General features: G+C 57.4%; 8 protein-coding genes across 8 annotated transcripts; 5 read left to right on the forward strand and 3 right to left on the reverse strand.

Moving 5' to 3' along the window:
• Positions 1–4,686: 4,686 nt before the first annotated feature.
• HRG_10007 (FAD binding domain-containing protein) lies at positions 4,687–5,988 on the forward strand (the record flags this gene model as incomplete). The annotated part of the gene is made up of 1 exon (XM_044868478.1): positions 4,687–5,988. One exon carries the CDS (start codon positions 4,687–4,689, stop codon positions 5,986–5,988), a length of 1,302 nt encoding a protein of 433 aa, XP_044716475.1.
• A 774-nt stretch (positions 5,989–6,762) lies between these two features.
• HRG_10008 (glycosyl hydrolase family 88 protein) lies at positions 6,763–7,959 on the forward strand (the record flags this gene model as incomplete). Its single annotated transcript, XM_044868479.1, has 1 exon — positions 6,763–7,959. The coding sequence occupies one exon, from the start codon at positions 6,763–6,765 to the stop codon at positions 7,957–7,959; it is 1,197 nt and encodes a 398-aa protein (XP_044716476.1).
• Positions 7,960–8,355: 396 nt separating this feature from the next.
• Positions 8,356–9,680, reverse strand: HRG_10009 (methyltransferase domain-containing protein; the record flags this gene model as incomplete). Its single annotated transcript, XM_044868480.1, has 4 exons — positions 8,356–8,931; positions 8,990–9,311; positions 9,374–9,408; positions 9,462–9,680. 4 exons carry the CDS (start codon positions 9,678–9,680, stop codon positions 8,356–8,358), a joined length of 1,152 nt encoding a protein of 383 aa, XP_044716477.1.
• Positions 9,681–10,220: 540 nt separating this feature from the next.
• Positions 10,221–11,396, forward strand: HRG_10010 (RNA recognition motif domain-containing protein; the record flags this gene model as incomplete). The annotated part of the gene is made up of 2 exons (XM_044868481.1): positions 10,221–10,358; positions 10,413–11,396. 2 exons carry the CDS (start codon positions 10,221–10,223, stop codon positions 11,394–11,396), a joined length of 1,122 nt encoding a protein of 373 aa, XP_044716478.1.
• A 217-nt stretch (positions 11,397–11,613) lies between these two features.
• HRG_10011 (uncharacterized protein) lies at positions 11,614–12,093 on the reverse strand (the record flags this gene model as incomplete). Its single annotated transcript, XM_044868482.1, has 3 exons — positions 11,614–11,708; positions 11,786–11,968; positions 12,039–12,093. The coding sequence occupies 3 exons, from the start codon at positions 12,091–12,093 to the stop codon at positions 11,614–11,616; spliced, it is 333 nt and encodes a 110-aa protein (XP_044716479.1).
• A 323-nt stretch (positions 12,094–12,416) lies between these two features.
• Positions 12,417–13,808, forward strand: HRG_10012 (ribosome-associated complex head domain-containing protein; the record flags this gene model as incomplete). Its single annotated transcript, XM_044868483.1, has 2 exons — positions 12,417–12,710; positions 12,765–13,808. 2 exons carry the CDS (start codon positions 12,417–12,419, stop codon positions 13,806–13,808), a joined length of 1,338 nt encoding a protein of 445 aa, XP_044716480.1.
• Positions 13,809–14,401: 593 nt separating this feature from the next.
• On the reverse strand, positions 14,402–18,898 carry HRG_10013 (ABC transporter transmembrane domain-containing protein; the record flags this gene model as incomplete). Its single annotated transcript, XM_044868484.1, has 7 exons — positions 14,402–15,979; positions 16,088–16,858; positions 16,931–17,516; positions 17,573–18,171; positions 18,285–18,339; positions 18,400–18,587; positions 18,728–18,898. 7 exons carry the CDS (start codon positions 18,896–18,898, stop codon positions 14,402–14,404), a joined length of 3,948 nt encoding a protein of 1,315 aa, XP_044716481.1.
• Positions 18,899–20,923: 2,025 nt separating this feature from the next.
• HRG_10014 (fungal specific transcription factor domain-containing protein) lies at positions 20,924–24,279 on the forward strand (the record flags this gene model as incomplete). Its single annotated transcript, XM_044868485.1, has 8 exons — positions 20,924–20,986; positions 21,533–21,556; positions 21,649–21,770; positions 22,066–22,529; positions 22,625–22,923; positions 22,995–23,326; positions 23,402–23,755; positions 23,835–24,279. 8 exons carry the CDS (start codon positions 20,924–20,926, stop codon positions 24,277–24,279), a joined length of 2,103 nt encoding a protein of 700 aa, XP_044716482.1.
• Between the last annotated feature and the right edge of the window lie 88 nt (positions 24,280–24,367).

The following is a 24,367-nucleotide window of genomic DNA, read 5'->3' on the forward strand; positions in this document are numbered from 1 at the left end:
CTCCTAAGCTATAGGATTACCTAGTGCTCTCGGCGATCTAGGGAAGCTCTTAAGATATATAAGGAAGGAATAGAATACTCCTTTAAATAAATAGCTCGATAGCTTTTAATATTATAATTATTATAATCTCTATTATAATCTTATCTTTAATTCCGATTACTTAATTACCTAGTTATAGTCTATAGTCTATAACCTCTTACTTATTACTAACGTAATATACTTATTATTACTTAGACTACGCTTTATTATATCTATTAATATAAGCCCCTTAATAGGTTTATCCCTTAAGAATAATACTAGTCGTTATACTAAGCTAGGTCTTATTAGTAAAAGGTATATACTCTTAGTTAGTTAAGGTAAGAAAGAGTTTTCTACTTATATAAAAGAAAACCTCGCTTAATTTATAAGCTTTAGTAGTATATTATATACTTACTAATAGCTACGTAAGGCTATACTTAAGTAAGCGTAATACGCTATTTACTAAGGTTTTAAGCGTATACCTTTTCTATATTTTAAGCTTAGTTTTAAAAGGTTAGCTAAGAATATATTAAAAAGATAAATAATACTTTATAGTAGCTTAAATAGTATAAGTAGTTCCTACCCTTTCTTATTAATATAGAGTATAACCTTATAGTTTACCCTTAGCTTATATAAGTTAAGCTTATTTACTTCCTAGGACTTAAATAGTACTAAAAGGTTATAAAAGCTCTTTAGTATTTACTATAATAGCTTAGAAGGCGAATTTAGCTTCTTTAGTTAAAGGGCCTTATTAATATTTACTAAGCTAACTATATAAGCCGCTATATTAGCTACTACTTAACCTTCCTCTTACTTTAACTATTATATAGTTCTTATAAAAATAAAGGTAAGGACCTCTTATATTAAGTATAAAGCTTATACGCTTAGTTTTATACTTATAAAACTATTATTATAACGGACCTACTATTATATAAGCTTAAACTATAGCTTCTTTTAATATAGAATTAAATATAACTCTATATATAATAACTAAGGTTTCCTAAGAATTAAGGGAAACTTTAGTTAAGAGATTATATAAGCTATAATAAGCTTATAGATCTTATAAAGAGAGATATAAAAAGTATATATAAAATATATAAAGGTAAATATAAAAGTAAAGGGTTAGATAGGTAGGATAATAATATTTAATTTACTTTAAAGCTACTCTTTTTCCTTTAAGCTAAGGGGAGTAGAGTCCTTTTTATTATCTAAGGTAAGGAGTAGTTTTATCTTTACTACCTAAACCGCTATAAGCTACTTAGTAAAAAGGAAGGGGCACTTTAATATAAAGTATATAAATACGCTATAATATAAGTAAAGGCTATTAGCTTTTCTTTTTTTAATTTCTTTACTTATTACTTACTTCGATTACTACTTAAAGTATAAGGTAGTATAAGGGGTAGTTAATAGTATCTTCTTACTATATTTAGCTTAGTTTATATAAGTAGCTAATATTAAGGTATCCTTATTAATATCTATAGCTAGCTATTTATCTTATAAAGGGGTAGTAATCTTATCGCTACTATATAGTATATACTTATAAAGCTTTTAAAAATATAGTATTTATTTATAGCCTTATACTACCTTTACTAATTAGCTTATATACTTACTATAGTTAGTAAGTATAATTATAAGGATAAGTAGCTCTTATAAAGCTAATATAATAAAATTCTATAACTATATAAGCTTTACGCTATCTTTTTATATTCTAGTCTTTATTACTTATAAAAGCGTTTCTTTAAAATTAAAAAAGAAGTCGCTAAATATCTATCTATCTCTTTACTTAAGGGTTTATAGCTTATCTTATACTTTCTCCCGCTCTTATATATTACCGAATATATATATAAGGTATTAAAAGAAGTCCTATAGGTCGCGTCTACCCCTAAGGCTACCCTTATCTTAGAACCTAAAGATCTACTATATTTAAGGCTCTAGTAGTATATAAAGGAGTAAATATAATATTATATCGTAATAGCTATTTAGGCCCTATTTCTTATTAGTTATAAACTTTATCTATAGCTAGCTAAGGAAGAAGTAAAAAGACTCTAGTTTACTATCTTAAGTCGGCTAAAGGAGCGGCTTTTACGCTAGTAGTATCGCCGCTATAACTAGCGTTACGGAGGTCGTAGGGGTTAACGCCAGTCTCGTAGACGGCTCCCTTAGTATAGCGAGAACCTCGTCCTTCTAGCTAGCCGTCGCGATTTTAATCGCTTCTAAGATAGCTATAATACTACCTATCCGTCTAGGAGGGGGGGGGGGCGCTGATTACTTCCTCGAGGAAGTAGCGCCCTCTCTAGAGAGATATCTATTAGATCTATTAGTTAATAGCTTATACTATTACGGAGTAAGTAGAGGCGTATACGTAGGTGCCGTCTATAGGATAATATTAATAAGCTATATAGAGCTCTTCTATGCGCGGCTGGCCTATATATATATATATATATAGGATTCGGCCCTCCGTACGTAACTATATAGCTTAGGCCGTAGCCTAAGCCTATAACCTATAATAGTTAAAGACTCTTATAGGGAGGAACTAATAGAACCTTTTGTTACTACGTTCCTTAAGGCACTTAATCTCTATTCTTTGGTTATTTAAGTCTTAGATAAATAGATGTTCCCCGCAGAAGCCGAGAATCGGGCGGTTTATCTTAAGATAATGTCGTCGTCGACGGGGACGTCTGTCCAGTGTCTGGTTTAAAGTCTATACAGGCGATCATCGCATAACTTTCTTCGCCACGGACCAGCTATTAAGAGAGGAGTCTCCTTAGAGTTGGTTCTTTTTTTACGGCGAAGATGGCTGAGATGAAGGAACTTTACTTGCTTGGTTAGCATCAGAGCCTCAAGCGGTTGCGGATCATGTATGCCGTCTCGTAAGTCGGAATTTAAGAAAGTTTGGAAATGCCCGACATGCCTTGAAAGCGGCTCCAAGCTCGCCATCGTGACGCTTAGAGGGAGAAAAGCCGGAGGAGCTGTCGGGTGACAAGCCGTCAACTCAAGCTCGAGCCCAGACATGGTCGAAGCGAGACGGCCGTGCAAAGGTCCGACGGTCTCAGCATACCCAGAACTTTGCCATCAACGGCAGAAAAGAGCCGAGCCGGACCACGAGCGGCCATCAGCCTTTGCAAGACTGCGAGGGCCTCCACAGCTGTGGCGGTTCTGAGCTGATGGAAAATATCGCCGAGGCTCCGAAGCTCGTCGTTAACGCTTCCGCTTTTCGTGGCCTCGTACACGCAACGCAGGCAGTGCCGCGTCAGATGCACGGCGCACAGCTGGGCTGTCTTTCATCGCACTTCAAGGCCATCAAAATCAGACATACTTGCGTCCGTGTAATATTGGCGATGGGATCCAATGGCGCGATATGGCATCTACATAGATGAAGCGGGAGTAGCGCTTACACGAGTGGTCTTAACGCGACATGTCGCAGACGCCTGTGTGTTGAGTGACCTGGGGCGAACAACGTCCTTGGCTTTGTGGCTGGGCTTCAGTGTGCATGTGTCTCCTGAAGCTGGACCTACATATTATGGAGGCGGTAGGGGACGGCAGTGTCTGGATCCGGAAGGCTGACTTTTGAGGTCATCGATGGCATCGGGCATCATTTCATCCTGCGTCACGGCACATTAAGTTGAACATGAGTTCACGACACCTGGGGTGGGCGTGCTATGCGAACATAAGGCTATGCAGAAGCTTATGCCAAACTCTCAGCCCCTATCACGTGTCCGTCTTCCGGCCTGGACCCGATATATATACATATTGGGCCCGGTCTGCGCTCGAGGTGTCGGGCAGGGCAGAAGGCAGTTATTCAAGCATGAAAGGTATCGCGCTGAATGGAATATGAAAGGGTTTGTGTGAGCGCTGCGGACATTGGGAAGGGACATGCCCTGAATTCGCCAATGGCGTTGACTACGATCCTTAAGACGTTGGCTCAACTGTCTGATGGATCACGTAGTCATCGCCAAAGCGACGCATGGCCCGAATCAAGGCTGTTTTCTCGTTTAAATGCGGTCGACATTTCTCCGTGCCGTCTCATCAACCGGCCTCTGAGATGGGCAGTTGGACGAGTGAGACCAGTCATGCACCGAACATGAGCAGCCCCAGAGTTGGGATTAGGGGACTGATATTCACGTCAAGCCTTTCAGTATCGATATGCGCTCAATGAGATGCATCAAGCAAACCTGCCAGGTGCTAAAATATTGCCGTCATAGTACTTACCCCTGGACGTGCCCGTCTTGAGTTTATGACGTCGATTCGGCCACAGATCGGTCCCGAAGCACGAGCAAGACCCCTGTTTCAATATCCAGGGGTTTTGCGCCCGAAGGGTGTCTCGGAACTCGGAGGCCAGCAGTTTCCTAGCGCAGTGTCGGCATCGGCGTCGAAATTGCGAGTCCGCTCCGGTAGAAGAAGATGGCGCAGCAATGAGCCGTCGGGGCTTGAAGCATTGCTGCAGCACCGCGCTTACACTCGACTACGACGAACCCCACCTTGGATCCTTCGAGTCTCGATTTTGAGGCCCAGGGAGACGAGAGCCAGTCTTATTTCTGGGCCTCCTTGCCTTTGTTGCGCGTCCCCGGGGCCAGCCTTGGAGCTCACCCTGAGCGAAGACATCACAATTCCTCGACCGAGCTCTATAGATGCCCACCCGGTGGCGAAGCAGGACAGAAAGAAAGAAACATGGCCCCTCTGCGGATTCTCATCTCTGGCGGCGGCATCGCAGGCCCCGCGCTCGCCTTCTGGATGGCGCGCCTGGGCCACGCATGCACCGTGCTCGAACGCTTCCCCCAGCTCCGGGCCAGCGGGCAGCAAATCGACATTCGCGAGCAAGGCGTCGACACGGCCCGGCGCATGGGGCTGCTCGAGACCATCCGCAGCCACGCCGTCGACGAGGAGGGCCTGCAGTTTGTCGACGACAGGGGCTGGCGAAGGGCCCTCTTCCCACGAACGGAAGCCGGCTCCGGCAACCAGGGCTTCTCGAGCGAGTTTGAGATTATGCGCGGCGACCTGTGCCGGGTCCTTGCCGGGGCGGCGCCGGCGGCGAATAAGCCAGACTACCGGTTTGGGCTTTCGGTAGATGGCTTCGACAACGAGCGTGGCGGTGTCAGGGTCAAGCTCTCAGACGGGAGCGTCGAGCGGTACGATATGCTTGTCGGCGCCGACGGGCAGGGCTCGAGGATCCGCAAGATGATGCTAAAGGATGGCGACGGTGGCAAGGACCTGTCGAGGAGCCTGGGCGTCTACGTTGCCTACTACTCGCTGCCACGGACGCCGCAGGACCCCAGTCTCGGGACCATGTACCACGCCACGGGCAGGCGTCTGCTGGCCACGCGCTGGCACTCACCGCAGCGCGGGCAGGGCTACCTGGCGACCATGGCGCACGGCGAGGAGATGGAGCGGGCGCTCAAGCAGGATGTGGGCACGCAAAAGGACGTGTTTGCGCGCGTCTTTGGCGACGCGGGATGGCAGGCGGCGCGGCTCGTCGACGAGATGCGCCGGGCCGACGACTTTTACGCGCAGACGATTGTGCAGATCAAGTGCCGCCCGTGGTCCAGGGGCAGAGTCGTCCTGCTGGGCGACGCGGGATACTGTCCGTCGCCGCTGACGGGCATGGGGACGAGTGCGGCCCTCATCGGCGCCTACGTCCTTGCCGGCGAGCTGTCTAAGAGGGGGATCAGCAGCTCCTCACCAAGTGGACAAGGCCAAGAAGACGCCGTGGCCTCGGCCTTGGCCGCCTACGAGGAGGTGCTGCGGCCCTTTGTCGAGGAGATACAGCAGCTGCCTCGCGGTTTGCCGCGCCTCGTCTACCCCGAGACGGCGGTGGGCGTGTGGATTCTGCGCTCCGTCCTCGGCCTGATGTCGACGCTCAAGCTCAACCGGCTCTTTGAGTCGAGTCTCATGCAGCGCAACGGGTGGAAGTTGCCCGACTACCCACAGTTAAGGGGCTCAGAGCCTCAGACCAGACGGTTGTTGACTGAGTGAATGGAGTCACGACAAGGATCACTCTCCAGCGCTGTGAATGAAGAGAAGCCCTTTGAATTATTCACGGAGCTTTGAGCGTGAATTGACTGCGAAATATCTTGCCATGGCTGAGTTGCCGACTTGTCTCGGACCAACAGCTGGTGACAGGCTGACAGCAAGGGCTGACCTTTGCCTTGGTGAGGCCATGAACCGAGGAATTCCAATTAATGCTCTCAGCCAACTTCGTACAAGACTCGGGAAATAGCCCGTGGCCATCAAACTATCGGTAAGATGGTTGCAGACAGCCGCATTAAATTGCCTTCCCCGTTCATCAATCCCCATCCATGCCGCTCCCGGCCGGCCAACCTCTTGACCAATAGCCTTGACACGAGGACTGACGCTTGCAATCACCGCCTAGCCATAACAAGTCTTAGCACAGTCCGCCAAGCCTGTAATCATTTGTGTTGTACGATATCGGTCGGCTTGGCACTAACACAGCCCGGCTCGCGTGCAACGACTTCCAACGGCTGCGTCTTGGCTCGTAGCTTGTCATCCCCGGCTCGCCATAATCGCATCCCTGTCGTATCAGGCAATTACCCGTCAACTTTATCCAGTTTAAGATTTGGAGCCGGGTCCGCCGCGGCTACCTGAGGCCCGGGACCCCCGGCCTGCCCCCCGGCCCGTATGTTTTCTTCGACTTGATAACAAGAAGAAAGGGCGTGAAGACTTCTCCCGTAAGCCCTGGTCCGAGTCGAGTCTGTAAGCTCCAGGCATAGGCTCCAGGCATAGGCGAGCATGCGTCCCTCAGCAGCACTTCTCACGGCGGCCGCCCTGTTCGGCGGCATCGCCACGTCCGAGGTGCCCTACTCGCGCCGCATGCTGGACAGCATCAAGCAGCGCCAGCAGGGCATCGTCTCCTCGGGCGCCGTCACGAGTACCCTCGAGAGCGGGCTCCTGGCGCAGGCCATCGAGGCCGTCCTGGCCCAGCATCCCGACGCCCAGCACCCCGACGTCCGGCGCAGCGACGAGGCCTTCCTCGCCGCCGTGCTCGACGGCACCGCGAGGCCCTTTGCCCACAACGCAACCTGGGCCGCCACCCAGCCGCTCGACCGCTTCTCCCTCGCCCGGTCCATCGAGCAGGCCGCGGCCGCCGGCGTCGCCGTCTCCGACTCGGCGCGCGCCGCCTACACGGCCATCAACGACTCGCTCGCCCTGCAGGTCCGCAACCCGGACGGCGGCCTGTGGTACTACGTCTACCCGCACTGGAGCTATCTCGACGGCATGTTCTCGCTGCTGCCCTTCATGGCCAAGGCCCCGCGGCGCAACGAGACCGACATGGAACTGCAAATCGCCCTGCTGCAGGCGCACTGCCGCACCGCCACCAACGACTCCCTCCTCGTCCACGGCTACGACTGGTCCCGCACCGCCGTCTGGGCCGATCCCGTCACCGGAGCCAGCCCCTATGTCTGGGGCCGCTCGCTGGGCTGGTTCCTCGCCGCCATGGTCGAGACATACCATCTCCTGGCCTGCCCCGACGATGCGTCGGGAAAGCTCTGCACCCGCATCCACCACCTCGCCAACGGCATCTCGAAGTCGCTCGTCGACTACGCCGATGCCGCCTCCGGTGCCTGGTGGCAGCTCACGGCCCTGGGCGGGAGCCCCGGCAACTACCTCGAAAGCTCCAGCACCGCCCTCTTCATCTTCTCCTTGCTCAAGGGCCGCCGCATCGGCCTCCTCTCCGCCGCCGGGCCCGACTACAGCAAGGTCGCGCTGCGGGCCTACGACTACACCGTCGGCAACTTTGTCACCGACGTGGGATGCGCCAACGGCACCATTGGCTTCGACAAGACGGTGGCTGTCAACAGCCTCAACTCGACCGCGTCTTACGACTACTACATCAACCGGCCGATTATACCCAACAGCCTGCTCGGAGAGGGAGCCTTTATCCTGGCTTCTCTCGAGGTGGAGAGGCTTCACGGCGCGGCCTGTTAAAAGGGGAGTTGACCGTGGCCGACTTCGTCCTCGTATACCCCTGAACAAGGACACGATGCCGTCTCCTCTCAAAAGGTCACTCACTTCACCGACGGCAGCCAGGCGTGACAATAGACTCATGATGTATCTAGACCCTGATCATCTAACTAAAATGGCGGTATGCATATCAAGGTCTACCAAACACATACTCACGCTTGCCACTATAATACACAGCCCAAATTAATCATCCATTACGCTCCCCCAGTCTTTTTCTCAGATGTTGGCCATGATAAGCATGTCCCCTGCCGGTTCGCCGCGCCGAAAGGGCCTTTGCCCGAGTCTCCGCCACTCCGAAATGCGCGTCGCAGTAGCTTCACTCACCCCCGTCTGCCATGCACGCCATGCCCATCGCGCGCTTTATTTGGCGGGCTTGCGACCAACCATGAGGTACATGGGGGTGAAGAGATGCTCACGTCCGCCAGCAACGAGGCAGTCGGCGGCGAGCGCCAGGCTGTCAGCCGTCTTCTTGGTGCCTGCCGGGGCCACTCGCAGCGTCTCCAGGAAACCAGCCAGGTTGTGGGCAATGGTGCGGCCCCATCGCGTCATGCGCACAATGGTGAAGATGTCACCGACGGATTGGATGTACCGCATGTCGCCAGACAAGGGCCAGTACCACGGCAGAGGGTCGGGACGGTCGGCAAGGTCCTCGTTGCGCAGCAACTCGAAGCCGGCCGTCTTCATGGCGTCGAGGGCCTCCGAGATCTTGCACATGTTGGAGATGCCGTCGCCCTGCTCGATGCCGAGGCGGATCTCGCGGTGGTGCAGGTTGTCGTTGTCGTAGTCCTCGGTCATGAGCCATTCGTAGACGCCAAAGACACCGCCCGGTTTCAGGACGCGGAAGATTTCACTGTAGATGCCCTCCAGGGTGGGGGCGTGGACGGTGGCCTCGATGGCGTAGATGGCGTCAAAGGAGTTGTTCTCAAACGACATTTGCTGTGACGGACATGATGAGCGCCTGAATGGATGAACAAGAGAAGGCATCTGAGCTCACCATGAAGTCGCCCTTGACAAACTTGAGTTGGTCAGACAGTCCCTCCTTGGCGGCATAGTGGGTAGCACGCTCGATCTGATAGTCGTTGTTGTTGAGCCCGGTGATGTGGGCGCCCGTGAACTTGGCAATTTCACGGGCAGGGCCACCGACGCCGCAGCCGACGTCGAGGACCTTCATTCCCTCCTGGATGCCCATGCTATGGGCGAGGTAGTGCTCGTGGCGGGCAATGGCCTGGTAAAAGGGCTCGCCGGTGGAGAAGCGGCAGAAGTGGAAGGATTGGCCCCAGCCGTACTCGTAAAGGTCGGTCGCAAGATTGTAGTAGCTAGAGGGGGGTCGAGGTGAGAAGCGAGGTCCAAGGCCCAAGGACAGGGCAGCAGGACTTACTGTCTCGTCAGAGTCGCGTATTCGGCTGTCCGCTCCTGTTCCAAGCCGTCAGTCGCCTGTCCATGGTGTCACAAATTGTCGAGCTCACAGCGCGCTGCTCAGGCGTCTCGTCGGCGGCCTTTTTGTTGTCCCAGTGCTTGAAGTACTCGTCGACGGCAGCCCTCTTGGCATCAGAGCCCTTGGAGAACATGGCGGCGATGCCACCGCGAGCCTGGGCCGACTTGCCGTGCATGGCCTTGTTGAAGGCGGCATCGCGGCGGTGATCCTCGCGCTCGAGGCTGGACATTTTGGAGGAGGACGGAGCCATGTTGAAGCTATCGTGGCGGACAATAGCTGGCGCGGAGAGAGAAGCGGCTGTTGAAGCAGATGAGCAGTTGCGAAATGGATGCGCGGCGACTCAATGGCAACGAGCAGAAGTGGCTCTTTTTAACAAAAGAGGGTCTTTTTTTTCACATGCTGCTGCAATCTGCAATGCCCCTGAAACTGGCCTGGAGGCGGGGGCGGCATGCATTGGCTTGGCAATCTCCAGGACGCGGCCAGAGCGGCGCACCATCCCGCCCTGAGTCGAAAAGAGCAGGCGGTGGGACCGGCAGAATGCAGTGACACGAATACGAACTCGAACCCGAAAGGCAGCACCGCCACCGACGCATGATTACGAATAGCCTTTGCAAATCTAGGCAGAGAGCGTGACTCTTAGGTCAGCAAACTTTATTTCCCCAGTCTTCTTTAGACGACGCGACGGACCCAGATTGAAATCCCGGCGGCAAGCTCCAACATCCATCCAAGTCGACGAAGAAGCACCCTGTCACTGGCCCCACGCCTCTTGCCTCCAGCTTCCTCGGACGCCATGCCGCCCCAAATCAAGCAGGATCTGAACCGCTCCGGCTGGGAGTCGACAGACTTCCCCTCCGTCTGCGAAAACTGCTTGCCTGACAACCCATTTGTCAAGATGCTCAAGGAGGATTACGGCGCCGAATGCAAACTCGTAGGTCGCGTCCCGCTGCTTCTTCAGGGTCGTCATGCTAACCTCCCTCCCTAGTGTACCAGACCTTTCACCGTATTTGCCTGGAACGCCGACCGCGCCCAGGGACGCAAGAAACGCACCAACATCTGTCTGACGTGCGCCCGACTCAAGAACTGCTGCCAGAGCTGCATGCTCGACCTCTCCTTTGGCCTTCCCATCGCTGTGCGAGATGCAGCCCTCAAAATGGTCGCTCCCGGCCCCCAGTCCGACATTAACCGCGAGTACTTTGCACAAAATAATGAAAAGTTGATCGAGGAGGGCAAGGCGGGAACCGAAGAGTACGAGAAGACCGACGACAAGGCCCGCGAGCTGCTACGCCGCTTGGCAGTCAGCAAACCATACTTTCGCAAGGGGAGGACCGTTGACGAATCCGAACTGCCGGGGAGCGGTGCCACAGGTGGTAATGCTGCCATGGGCGCAGGCATCGGAGGACCAGGGCCTATCCGAACACGAGATAGCCGAGCTGCCGCGGCATTCGGGGCCCGGCCAAGGGGCGGCAAGGGGCGGCAGGCCTTTCCCAGTACAGCCCAGCTACCTCCAAGCCCCAGGGACTGGCTGCCTCCCGACGATCAGAACATCATGTCCATGTTCGTGACGGGCATTGAGGACGACTTGCCCGAACACAAGCTTCGCGAATTCTTCAAGACCTACGGCAAGATCAAGAGCTTAGTCTGCTCTCACATGTCGCACTGCGCCTTTGTCAACTACGAGACGCGAGAGGCGGCCGAGAAGGCGGCGGCGGCCTGCCAGGGACGTGCCGTCATTGCGGGGTGCCCCTTGCGCGTACGATGGGGTCAACCCAAAGCTATCGGGACCATGGACAAGGAGCAACGGACACAGATGCTACGAGACGCGCGGGTTCCACGGGAGCAAGACAGGACTCGGCATCAGCACTCCATCGAGGGCGGTGGACCCGAGGGTCAGCCCAGCGCGCCCGTGGTGGCCGCGCCTCCTGGGGCGGAAGACCAGCCCAACTATGCCAGTCTCGCTGGTGACTAGGCCGCTTATACGTCCTCTGCATCATATTCAGTATTGTGTCGGTGTATGGCGTTGAGCGGACTGGGGCTGGGATCTGATTGTTTACTCAGGGACAGATGATGGAGAATAAAAGGGAAAGGGGAGCTGCGGATATCTTTGTATCATTGCATCAGGTGTAGGGTATCACACAAATCAAAGGGACAGGGTCTTCTTTTACAAAATTGTTGTACAACCGGCTTCATCTGCATCCGCATCCTCCCATGGCGCTGTCCGATCCAGCCGTGAGTATGCTTTCGTTGTCTCCTCTCTCGGTGTGTTCGTGAATGCGAAGCTCTATCATGGTATCTCGTGTCAGCACACTTGACTCGTGATTATGTCCGCGATCAAAAGAGGCAGATAAGACCACTAACTATAAGTGTCGTCTCGGCCTTCGGCCTTCCTCCCCTGGACGACGTTTTCGCGCAGGATCCTGGCCACCTGCTGGGCGTGCTGGATGGCAGCCTGGGCGTCGGCGCTGGCCGAGTCGAGTGATGACTTTTGCCGGAACTCGTGCCGGATCTGGCTCTGGGCTGCGGCGAGGACGGGGGCATCGCCTGGGGGTTTGATGATACAGCCGGTCAGTACGCCTGGAGGAGATTGTTTGGGGAAGCAAGAGGCGCGGACCTCGGAAGGCAATGCGCGTGGCGCGCAGAATGTTTCTGTAGGCAACCAGAGCCATGGTGAAGAGCTGTGGCGTGGCTCGAGGAGATAAAGAATCGAGATGATGAACCTCGACGACGACTTGCCTTCTTTCCAGCTTCTCGATGGCGGAGCTCAAGTTTGGCCGTCTTCCGGGCTGTTCGAAGTCCGGAGCGGATACTCCGGGGCACCTACTTTTCGCCCCCGATCAAGCGTCTTCTCAGGTACCCTGTGCCCCACCGGAATTTGAGGCTGGGGAGAAAAAAAACTCCAGGCTCAGCTTAGCCACGGACCCTTTCTCTTCGTCTACCAAAGCCACCCATTGCACATCACAGAGCGGCGAGAGACAGACGCACTGCAACCATGGCGTCGGCGGCACAACTCACAATCACGCTGCCCGTCCTTCCCGGCGGGTGGAGCGCCGAAAAGGACTTCAAGGCCGTCGGCCGTCTCTCGGGCGCCACGCAGCGAAGCATCGAGCCCGTCGGCCCTCACTTTCTCGCCCACGCTCGCCGCTCGCGCAACAACCGCACCTTTTCCGAAGACGACCGCATCCAGGCCCAGGAGAACGCCAAGAAGATTGAGGATGGCGACGAGAGCGACGCCAGCGAGGCCGAGGACCCCATGATGCTCCAGCTGCAGGCCAAAGACTGGAAGGTCCGTCGAGCATCGTCAGTAGGCCTTGAGACCAATTGCTGACTTTCCCTCCAGACCCAAGACCACTACAAGGTCCTCGGCTTGTCCAAGTACCGCCACAAGGCCAGCGAGGAGCAAATCAAAAAGGCCCATCGCAAAAAGGTGCTCAAGCACCACCCGGACAAAAAGGCCGCCCAGGGCCACACCGAGGACGACCAGTTCTTCAAGTGCATCCAAAAGGCCACCGAGGTGCTACTCGACCCCGTCAAGCGGCGCCAGTACGACTCGGTCGACGAGGAGGCCGACGTCGAGCCCCCCACCAAGAAGCAGCTGCAAAAGGGCGACTTCTACAAGCTCTGGAGCAAGGTCTTCAAGTCGGAGGCGCGCTTCTCCAAGACGCACCCCGTGCCCACCTTTGGCGACGCAAAGTCGGCGCGCGAGCACGTCGAGGACTTTTACAACTTTTGGTACAACTTTGACAGCTGGCGCTCCTTTGAGTACCTCGACGAGGACGTGCCCGACGACAACGAGAACCGCGACCAGAAGCGTCACGTCGAGCGCAAAAACGCAAACGCCCGCAGGAAGAAGAAGGCCGAGGACAACACGCGCCTGCGCAAGCTGCTCGACGAGTGCTCCGCCGGCGACGAGCGCATCAAGCGCTTCCGCCAAGAGGCCAATGCCGCCAAGAACAAGAAGCGCCTAGAAAAGGAGGCGGCCGAGAAGCACGCGGCCGAAGAGGCCCAGGTCAAGAAGGAGGCCGAGGACAAGGCGGCGCGCGAGGCCGAGGAGCGGGCCAAGACGGACCGCGAGGCGGCCAAGAAGACCAAGGAGGCGGCCAAGAACGCCGTCAAGAAGAACAAGCGCGTTCTCAAAGGGTCCGTCAAGGACGCGGGCTACTTTGCCGGCGGCGGCGACGCGTCGGCGGCGCAGATTGACGCGGTGCTGGGCGACGTGGAGCTGGTGCAGGGCAAGCTGGACCCCGACGAGATTGCGGCGCTGGCGGGCAAGCTGGGCGGGCTGAGCGTGGCCGACGACATCAAGGCTGCGTGGAGCGGCGAGGTGAAGCGGCTGGTCGGGGCCGGCAAGCTCAAGGACGGCGAGGCCAAGTCGCTGCAGTGAGCGTGGCCTCGATCCTGGTCCGCCATCCTGTGTGCGTTTCCTTTTAGATTTACATGTCTTGTTTGCTGCTGGCGGGAGTCTTTACATGTGGCCCTCGTCGGCCATTATGTATAGGTCGGGTTGATAGAGAGCCCCCTCCAAAGGGAGGCGCATAGACTACAATATGGTGTCATGGATATACTGCCAGCAAGAGACTGTCTTTAACGTTGGAGTAGTTCAACGGCTTCGGTCGAGAAAAGTCTCATCATACGGCGATTGCGATTATCTATCATGTCATGGCCAGCATCCTCGGCACCACAACTGCTAATCTGCGTCCAGGTATCGTAAGTGCTTGCTCCCGTCCACCATCCGTCTGTCTATCTATCGGGCGTATATATATGTGTGTATATGGCCATGCATGCTTCAATGAACAAGTACAAGCACCTCTGTAACCCTCGTGCTTCATTCGAGGACAACCACCGCCAACCAACGCGATTTATTATCCGACCCAGGGTATGAGAGACGGAAGAGCGAGAGAGAGGCGGGGTGAGCAAAGGTAGAGAAGACGCCCATGAATCAATCACGGACAGAGACGGCCAGCGCAAAAGGAGGCTTCAGGAGGCCTCGCGGTCGAGCGACTGGCTCAGGACCATCTGGTAATACAGCCCCCTCTGGGCCACCAGCTCATCGTGCGTGCCCAGCTCGGCAACGGCGCCGCGGTGGAAGACGGCAATGGCGTCGGCGTCGCGGACGGTGCTGAGGCGGTGGGCGACGGCGACGGTGGTGCGGCCGGCGGCGGCGCGGTCGAGGGCCTGCTTGACCAGCTTCTCCGACTCGCTGTCGAGGGCGCTCGTGGCCTCGTCGAGCAGCAGCAGCCGCGGGCGCCGCACCAGCGCCCGCGCAATGGCGATGCGCTGCCGCTGGCCGCCCGACAGCGAGAGCCCCTGCGGGCCGCAGGGGGTGTCGAGGCCCTGCGGGAGCGAGGCGATGAAGTCCCACACGTTGGCCGCCTGGCACGCGGCCACGACGGCGCCCTCGGCCGGCTGCTGCTCGTCGCCGTCGCCGTCGTCGCCGCCGCGGCCGCCCAGGCCCACGTTGTCGCGGATGGACCCCTGGTACAGGACCGGCTCCTGCTGCACCAGCGCCACGTCGCGCCGGTACCGCCGCCGGCCGAGCCCCCGGACGTCCCGGCCGTCGGCGCGCACCGTGCCGGCCGTCGGGTCGTAGAAGCGCTCGAGCAGCGACACGACGGTCGACTTGCCGCAGCCCGACGCGCCCACCAGCGCCACCATCTTGCCGGGCCCGACGTCGAGGTCGATGCCCCGGAGCACCCGGTGCCGCGGCCGGAGCGGGTACGCAAACTCGACGGCCTCGCAGCGCACCTCGACGCCCTGCGATGCCGGGTCCTCGGCCTTATCGCCGGTGCCCTTGCTGGCCTTGTCGTGCCGGGCGGAGGAGGAGGAGGAGTCGGGCTCCTCGTCGACCAGCTCGAGCTGGCGCCGCAGCCCAAAGATATAGTTGATGGCGGTGCGCGCCTTTGTGATGCTCGTCGTGTACTGGAAGAACATGGCTGTCGCCTCGCCGGCAAAGACGATGGCCATAAAGACGACGTAGAACTGGCCGTTGGTATACTCGCCCGTTGACACCAACCTCCCGCCGTACCAAAACCCAAGCGCCATGGCGAGAAACGAGAGGGACTGGCTAAGGGAGTAAAAGAGCATCTTAAAGCCCAGCTCGCCGACGGCCTTGACCGCCAGGCCCTGCAGCCCCGTCTCATAGCGCTCAATGACGGCGTGCTCTAGAGCCAGCGACGAGACGGTGCGGATGCCCATGACGGCCTCGGCCGCGACGCCACTGCTACGAGCAAAGCGCGCCGCCGTATCGCCCTCGAAGCGGAATTCGAGCCGGATGCGGACATAGCCTGCGGCCACGAGCACCGGCAGCACGCCCAGCGAAAGCACTAGGCCAAGCTTCCACCCATAGGCAATGGCCAAAACGGACGACGAAATTAGGTTAACGCCGTTGACGGCCAGGAGCGACACGTTCATCGATAGCAGCTCCTGCAGCGACGTCGGCTCTGCCGCGATGCGCGACACGAGGGCGCCCGTCGAGTTGTCGGGCCGGTCGAAGAAGCTCATGTCCTGGCGGAGCGTGTTGTTGAAGACCTCGGTGCGGTAGTGTTTCATGACGGTCTGCAGGAGGATGTATGTGTTAGCAGATGTTTGTATCCCCCTGTGTACGGCCGAGCATCATGATGGAGGCGAAAAGGGGGTGAAAAGGGGGGACCAGCGTGGACTCACCTGGGCCAGCACATTGGCATACCAACCGATGAAGAAATAGGCGATAAAGTTGGCCAGCGCAGCGATAAAAAACATGAGGGAGAAGAAGTTGCCGCGCGCCACGTCGACCGTCTGAAAGGCGTCCAGGGTCTTGGAGAAGAGCACGGCCAGCACCGGGAACGTACCGCCGCCCACGACGGCGCACACGACCGACACAGCCATCGGCCACCACAGCGACGGATGCTCCCCGAGGACGAGCACCAAGCCGTGCAGTAGCCCGTACTGCCGACCGGCCGCCGGGCCCGAAGCCCACGCGGCGCCGGCAGCAGATCCGGCCGCCGTCGAGACCTGCGTCAGCGCCACGTCGAGGTCCGCCGGCGCCGCGTCCTTGGCTTGGACAATTTCTTCCTCGTCGTCGTCGTCGTCGTCGTCGGACTTATCTCCCGCCTTGCTTAGGTCCTGCGCCTTGACGAGCCGGGCATACACGCCGCCGCGCTCGATCAGCTGGTCGTGGGTGCCGCTCTCGACCGACTCGCCCTTGGCCATGACGACGATATTGTCGGCGTCACGGACCGTGGACAGCCGGTGCGCAATCACCACCATGGTCCGGCCCCTGGCTACGTTGTTGAGGGCCGCCTGTACAATCTTCTCGGCGTTGGGGTCGAGCGCGCTTGTCGCCTCGTCGAGGAGGAGCACCTTGGGGTCCGAGATAATGCTACGCGCAATAACGATTCGCTGCTTCTGCCCGCCAGACAGCGAGGCGCCGCGCTCACCAATGTACGTCTCGTAGCCCTAAGTCTCGGGTAAGAATATGTGAGCAAGGGGACGGGATAAGGGGGGGCTGAGAAAGGAAGGGTCTCTTACGTTGGGCAAGCCCTCGATAAACTCGTGGGCATAGGCCGCCTTGCACGCCTCCGTGACCAGCCTTGCCTTTTCTTCGTCGGCAAGGCCATTCATATCCGTCCCCGTAAGTCCATCGACGACGTTTTGGAAAATAGTGCCGCTAAAGAGCGTCGGCTCCTGCTGTACTAACCGCATATTCGTCCGAAGCCATTGCAGGTTAAGGTCGGCAATCTCGTGGCCGTCGAGCGTGACGGATGAGCCTGCCTCAAAGGGGTACCAGCGCTCAAGGATGCCAAAGATGGTGCTCTTGCCGGAGCCACTGGACCCGACGAGCGCCGTCGTCTTCCCCGCCGGCACGTTAAGGTCGAGCCCGTGTAGGATAGGGACGCCGGGCCGCGACGGGTAGGCGAAGCGCACGCCGCGTAGCCGGATCTCGCCCCTAAAGTCGGGGATGCGCTCGCCGTCGCGCGAGAGCGAGTCGGTGGCCGACTTGCGGTCGATAGTGGCGAAGAGGTCTTGCGCCGCGGCGGCCGCTTTGGATATGGCCACGGTCTGGGGAGCCACCTGGGTGAGAGCCTGGGCGGCCACGAGGACGGCGAAGATGACGCTGCGAGCGAGTCAGGGGCTTGGCCTATAAGGGGCACTCGAGGATGGACAACTCACGTCACGACGGTGCCCGGGTTCTGAATCTCGCCCGACGCATACATCCTCATGCCCTGCCAAAAGGCCAGCGCATAGCCAGAAATAACGCAGAAGAACTCGACGGGAAAGAGGATGGCGTAGACAAGCGACTTCTTGTCCCCGATCCGCTTAGCACGATCGAGAATAGCCTCAAAGCGGCGCACCAGGCCGGGAAAGGCCCAAAACGCATGCGCGGTGCGGATCGACGCAATCGCCTCCTCGGCCAGGCTACCGCTCTCGCCGTAGATGTCAAACATTTGGTACTCAAGCCACGTGTCGCGCGCGACGCAGGCGACGGTGACGACGACGTTGAGGGGCACAATGGCCAGCACGATGAGCGTTAGCTTCCACTGCACCGCAAAGGCGACGATAAAGGCCGTGATAAAGCTAGCCATGGCCTGGATGGTAAGCCCGAGCTTCTCCGAGATGCCTGTGTTGATGAGGTTGCCGTTTGTCGTGATCTGGCTCGACACGGACGTCGAGGGCGTGTCGAAAAAGGAGATTTCCTGCCGCAGCAGCTGCCGCACAAAGTCAACGCGCAGCTTCTTGGTGGTCCGGATGGCCGTCACGTTGACCAGCACCTGTTGCCATGGTCAGTATCTCCATCTTTTCCAGTGGCGACTGTAAGAGGCATTAGGATAGATGGGGAGACGCTGGGGAAGGGGGGGGGAACAGGAGACATGTGTAGCCATACCGTCCAAATGTACGTCAGCGCAAACTTGGCGATGAAGATGTACACGAAATACAGTCTGATGGAGCCGTCAGTCACAGAACAGGTCAAGGCGAGGAGCCACGCAGGCAAAGCATACGAAAACCGGGCCACCTCGGCGCGGTAGGCGGCGGGCGACAGCGTGCCCGTGGAAAAGTCATTGAAGACGTTGACGAACTTGCCAAAGACGACGTCCATGAGCGGCAGGGCAGTGCCCGAGGCGATGATGCAGACGAGGGCGCCGGCGTTCATGAGCCAGCCCTTGGCGTCGTTGTAGGTGAAGACGCGCTGTGGCGGAGCGTGCGGTCAGGAACATGGACATGGGAGGAAGAGTGGCACTGATTCTTCTCTCCGTCTGTGTTTTTCTCTCCAAGGCCGGGAGACGGGAGAGGGAACGGGGAAGCAAAGGGACAAGATTGAGAACATACCACCAGGTAGCGGAAGCTCGACGACGAGTCCTGCCCGCCGGCGGCCTTTCCCCCATCCTCCTTTGCGTCCTCGCTGCCTCCCTGCACAGACGCCGAGGGGGACGTCGTGGCCACTGCAGGTTCTGTGGCGGCCATGAGGCCATGCTCTTTGCCCTGTTTACTCGACGGCATGGCCGAGTGTGTTTTGGCTGGTGCCGGTCTCTCTCTTGGCCTCGAGAGAGCAAGCCAGAATTGTTTTCCAAAAGGAGATGTGGTTGATAGGAGCCGTCAAGGAGTCTGAGTTCAACTCGATAGCGGTGGGGGGGGCTGCTTAAGGCCGTGCTGGCGTTGATAACCGGGGAAGTGCAGAGCGCGACTTGTGTGTAACCAATATATAGAAGAGCGGGAGGAAAAATAGAGACAGCTAGGTCATGGCATGTTGTTGGCTGTGCGCATCTGAGCAGCCGAAACGGGACGGGGCGTTCAGGGCCGGCGGAGCCGGTGTGTAAGTCTTGCCCACGAACTCGCTGCCGCTGCCGCTCTCGTCTCGCTACCTCGCTACCTCTCTGCCTCTATCTCAGTTTCGCTGTCCGTCTCAGTCCGATGCTGCCCATTCTTCCATGTCCGCGGCCCAGCTCAGCCTCCGGTCAGCCATGTACATACAGTATGTACGAAGGTGTAACCCGTGTCCGACACGAGCCCACCCAACCAATCCCCAGCTGGAAAGCGCGCCGACGCATGGACCCAGCCAAGGCTCGCGTGCTGTGCAGCCCGGCCGAGTCGAGGTCGGGGTGGGGAGGAGCCGCCGCGCCGCGGCCGGCGAGGCCATGTTTGGGGCGGCCCCGTTGCAGTTGTAGCAAGAAGAAGACTTGTTTTGTGTCCACATGGCGCCAGGGAACCCACCGCCGGCTTTCCTGGTCGCCTGTTTCCCGGCAAGAGTGGGTTCGCGTGTGTTTCACCGTCTTGCCGGGCTGTCTGTACATGCGTGCTGTGGCAGCAGCTGAGACGGCGGGACGGGACGGACAGGCTCCTCGTCCTTGACCGCGTCCAACAACCAACCGCCCAGCCGGCGCCAGTGGCGCCGGCAGTGCAACGGCGTGACTCGACCATATTGTCAGCAGGCGGCTGGGGGCAGGGGGAGGGCCATCGAACCCGAGGATCGAACCCAAGGATCGAACCCGATGATGGCCGACAATAACACAGACAAAAAGGAGCCGCATCCGGTCCCCGTCTCCGCCAGTCCTCCGTGTCGTCGCCTCCTCCGCACCATCTCCGGAGCAGGCGCGAGAGCCGCAACTACTGGCTACATAGCCGGCTCTGCCCGCCCCTGCTCGGCACTTTCCCCTCGCCATTTTCCCGATTCGTTTCGTGTGCGCCCATCTGATTTGCCGGCCGCCCCGTAGGCCAGCTCGGCCCCCGCGGCGCCCGCGGCTTCCGGCGCCGCCGTATATGGGCGCCTTGCTGCCCCGGTTCCTTTTTCCCGCCCATTCTGTGCCCGCCCGTTTGTCTAGACGTCTGCACCCTGACGCAACCCAACGTGCTCGGGAGCCAGCCAGCCAGCCAGTGTCCCAGCTCTTCGGGTAAGCTGCTTTCCCCCCGGCGTATGTGTGCACTGTACCTACTCCGTACAGGCCCCCTGGTTGCTACTTACCCGTAGACAAACACGCCCTTGCTTATCCACCTGCCACGAGCCGAGCCTAATGCAGAGGGACCGACGACAGAGGCTGACTCGGTGGCGGAGGCGATAGCAAGAGCTTCGAAGGTGTGACTCTCCGGCCTGGCCTTGGCCAAAGAGAGGCCCAAGAGTCAACGAATCGGCCTGGACCGACGTCCGCACTCTCTCTCCTCCCCTCTCGTCCGCCTGCTCCTCCGCCTGCTCCTCCTCTCCTTCTCCGCGGGCAACAGAGCCACAGGCCCTGCTTGATGGACACGCACGCAACGCCACATCTCATCAACAAGGGACCCGAGGCTTTGCGTCAACGCCCAAGCCCTTTCCTCGATTCCACCACTACCTCGCCGCGGTACATCCACCTACCTCGTCCTCGCCCCTACCGTCTGCCGTACATACATCCCTTCGCCCTCTCGCCTCTCCCTCTCTCTGCCTCGCACCACCGATGAATCCACCCCCTCTCCGCCACGTATCATTCCCCTTCCGTCACGCCCGCCTCGCCCGCCTCTCCCCGGCACCTAATAGCACTCCCCCCCGGCCCGGCCACCATGCAGAGCGATCCCCAGGGCTTCGCTTCCGCGGCCGCCGACGATGCCGCCGGCCGCAGAGCTGTAAGTCCACCATGGCATTTGCTGTTGCTGTTCCCCCGTCGGCATAGACCATCTGTACATCAACAACCGTGCATGCGCATCGCCCTCTCTGCCCTTTAACCTCTTGCATACATGCCCACTGCATACATACAATCATGCCATACGTGCCATACATGCCTCACTCTCTCTCTGCCTTTACCGTACACCACATCACAGACATACGCACCCACCCCCCTCCTCTCCCCCCCCTCTCCGGCTCACGGCAGAGAGTACATACCTAGCTGAGCTTAATGCCGACCTGGCCTTATCTATGTTGCCTTTGGTTTCTTCACACCCCTCTGTCTTCATTGTTACATCCCGTGTGGTAACTCACTCACTCGGTCGACCTTGGGACGTGCCCTGACCGACCCCCTTTCTCTCATGACACCCCCGAGGCCTCGCTCGCCATTCCCTTTCCATTGCCGCCTTTCCCGTCCTTCCCGTTCCTGGACTATCCACCCCTTCATACCATGATGCCATTCACACGTGCGCTAACTCAACGCCTCCTCTCTTCCTCCATCGCTACAGTGCGACCAATGCCGGCTACGCAAGGTACTTTTCTCTCTCTCTCTCACTCCCCGTCTCACTCGTCGCCATTGAGACACGGCCAGTCCGCTGACGTCGTCTGCTCTCCTTCTCTCTAGATCAGATGTGACCGCGATTGGCCCTGCGCAAATTGCCGCATTGCAAAACGCGCCTGCTCCTCCACAGGCCTCGGCCAGCGGCCCAAGGAACCGCGTCAGCGAGTCCTCATCTCCTCTCAATAGTTGGTCTCTCCGTTCCTTTTCTGTCTTCTCGTCCCCCCCTTTGTGGTAGGGAGTCGGCGGGCGAGGTCATTGCTTTCCATATTCACGTAACTGGCACTCATCTGTCATGAACCTCATGCTCACTCCTGCATCAAAAACCCCTCACCTCTCCTCACTTACACCGACCGACGCCCATCACTTCCATCGCCAACATCCATCTCTACGTGCCAGCTTTGCGGCAGTCCATCTTGGCGCATCCGCCGTCATCTTTCCCGATACATCTCCTGCTGACCTTCGTCACCACCCCTTTCCCAGTGAGCGCAAGATAGACCAAATCGAGAACCGCCTCGGCAATATCGAAGCCCTCCTCAAAACCATCGCCTCGCCCATCGCCCCCGTCGACCATGGCCGCGTCGCCAACACGCCCGGCACCGGCTGCAGCAGCAGCATCCCCACCACGGCGGCCTCGACCACCGCCGCCGACTTCGAGAGCAGCGACGAAGAGCCCGCCTTTGCCGGCGACTCGGGCCTTACCGCCCAGACCACCTTTGCCAGCGAGTTCCTCGAAAAGGCCGTCCGCAGGACTTCGCTGCGAGAGGTGAATCCCAAGATGGAGGCTGCCTTTGCAAACCTCCGCCAGCTCGTCGAGATGCAAAAGCTCCGGTCCATCAGCCACGGGCCCCGGTTCCCGCTCCAGAAGCCCGTCCCTCCTGGTGGTCTTTGCAAGCTGCCCATGCCCCCCATGCCGGCCGTCGTCGCCCTGCTCAAGCATGCCAAAGGCAAGTTGCCCTTCATGTCGTACCTAGACGTCTTCCTCCGCGACTTTCTCGTCTCTTGCTGTCCTCCCCCTTTGCTGACTTACTTCTGGCTTTAGCCGCGCCCCCGACTCTCTTCACCGTCATGTGCGCGCTCGTGGGCCTGTCCGACTTCGCCAGCCTGTGCCGCCTCGTCTACTTTGCCACCGAGGACTTCTCCGACGCCACCTTCACCATTGTCAACGCCATGCTGTACAATCTCTTCATGGAGCAGCACGCCCTGGCCACGGACCCCATCGTCCGGGATGAGTATCACGCGTACATGCAGCAATGCCGCGCCAACCTCGAAACATGCCTGGCCAACACCCCACTCTTCCTCTCGGCAAAGATTGAAAACGTCCAGGCCCTCGTCCTCGGGGTAAGCCGGGCTTGGCCCTCACTCCCCTCCTCTTCTGGCCGGAGCTGACCATGAATGGCTTTCCCCCGCAGGCTCTCTATGCAATCGACGTGTCGCGCCCCTCGGTGGCCTGGCATCTCAGTTGCATGGGGGCCCAGTTGTGCCAAGCTGCTGGCTATCACCGTTCCGAGACCCTTAAGCACGACCCGCCGTCCATGTCCAAGCTCAAGCGCATCCTTTTCTGGCACGTCTACACCCTTGACAAGGGTCTCGGCCTGAGGCTGGGACGCGCCCCGGTCATCAACGAGTGTGACATCGACATCCCCCGTGTCTTTGAGTTTGACAGCTGGGGCCTCGAGTCGTGCACCATCCCGACTCTGTGGGTCAAGATAAGCCACCTCCAGAGTCGCATCTACGAACAGCTGTGAGTCTCAGCCGAGCCCCCTTGTCTTCACCCTGCACCCGTCTGAGAGCGACAGGCTGAGTTTCTCGTGTGCAGATATAGCCCTGCTGCTCTGGCATGCCCACAGGCAGAGCTGGTCGCCCGGGCCCGAGTCTTGGCCGAGGACTGTCGAAAGCTCGAGGTCGAGTCCGAGGACTCCCGCGAACAAGTGTACAACTATCTCAAGGCTGTCAACTCGTCCGAGATTGTTGACGTCTTCCTGCGCGGCGACGAGGTCCAGTTCCAGGTAACCCTGACCCTCGTCTACCGAGTCATTCCCGCGCCCGAAGGCTCCGTCAGCCGCTTCTGCGACGAGTGCCTCGAGGTGGCCCGCAAGGCCATGCAGGTCCATCAGCGATACGCCGAGTTTACGAACCTGGGCAGTTACTTCCGGTCCATCTATGTCCACTGGTGAGTCAGGATCCCGAATGCTTGTCAAAATCAAGGATTGAGTGGCTGCAAACGCTGACTGGGGCTATTATTACCTCAGGAACCTATTGCTCACCCCATTTGCCCCCTTCTTCGTCCTATTCTGCTACGTCATAGAGACGTCCTCACTCGAAGACCTCAAGCTCCTCCAAGACTTTGTCACCTCACTAGACGGATCCCGGGACACATCCGAGACAATTGACAAGCTCTACCGCCTCACCCAGGTCATGGTTGACGTTGCCGGCCTCTACGTCGAGGCCAGGACGCAACAGCAGGACGACCAGACCATGGCCCCGATAGGCGATGAGTTTGAGATGTACCTGAGCCAGTTGGGTTTCATGCCGACGGAAGACCAAACCCTGGCTGACGCACCCAGTAGTCGGGGGCCCCCGGGCGTCAATGGGCAAGTAGCGCAGATAGCAGACTGGTTTTCGGGAAATCGCAACATGATGGGGCTGCTGGAAGAGGATTTGTCACGTATAGAGTCATACCGATGGATGCAATAGCCTGCGGGGAATGCAATGGACTTGGACGTGGAATCGACCGAACATATTTCGTCGCGTTGATACCTTGTCTGCTTCTGTTCCAATCGTG

The sequence above is a fragment of the Hirsutella rhossiliensis genome, assembly GCF_020360975.1.
Source record: "Hirsutella rhossiliensis strain HR02 chromosome Unknown scaffold00014, whole genome shotgun sequence".
In the NCBI taxonomy this organism is placed as follows: Eukaryota; Fungi; Ascomycota; class Sordariomycetes; order Hypocreales; family Ophiocordycipitaceae; genus Hirsutella; species Hirsutella rhossiliensis.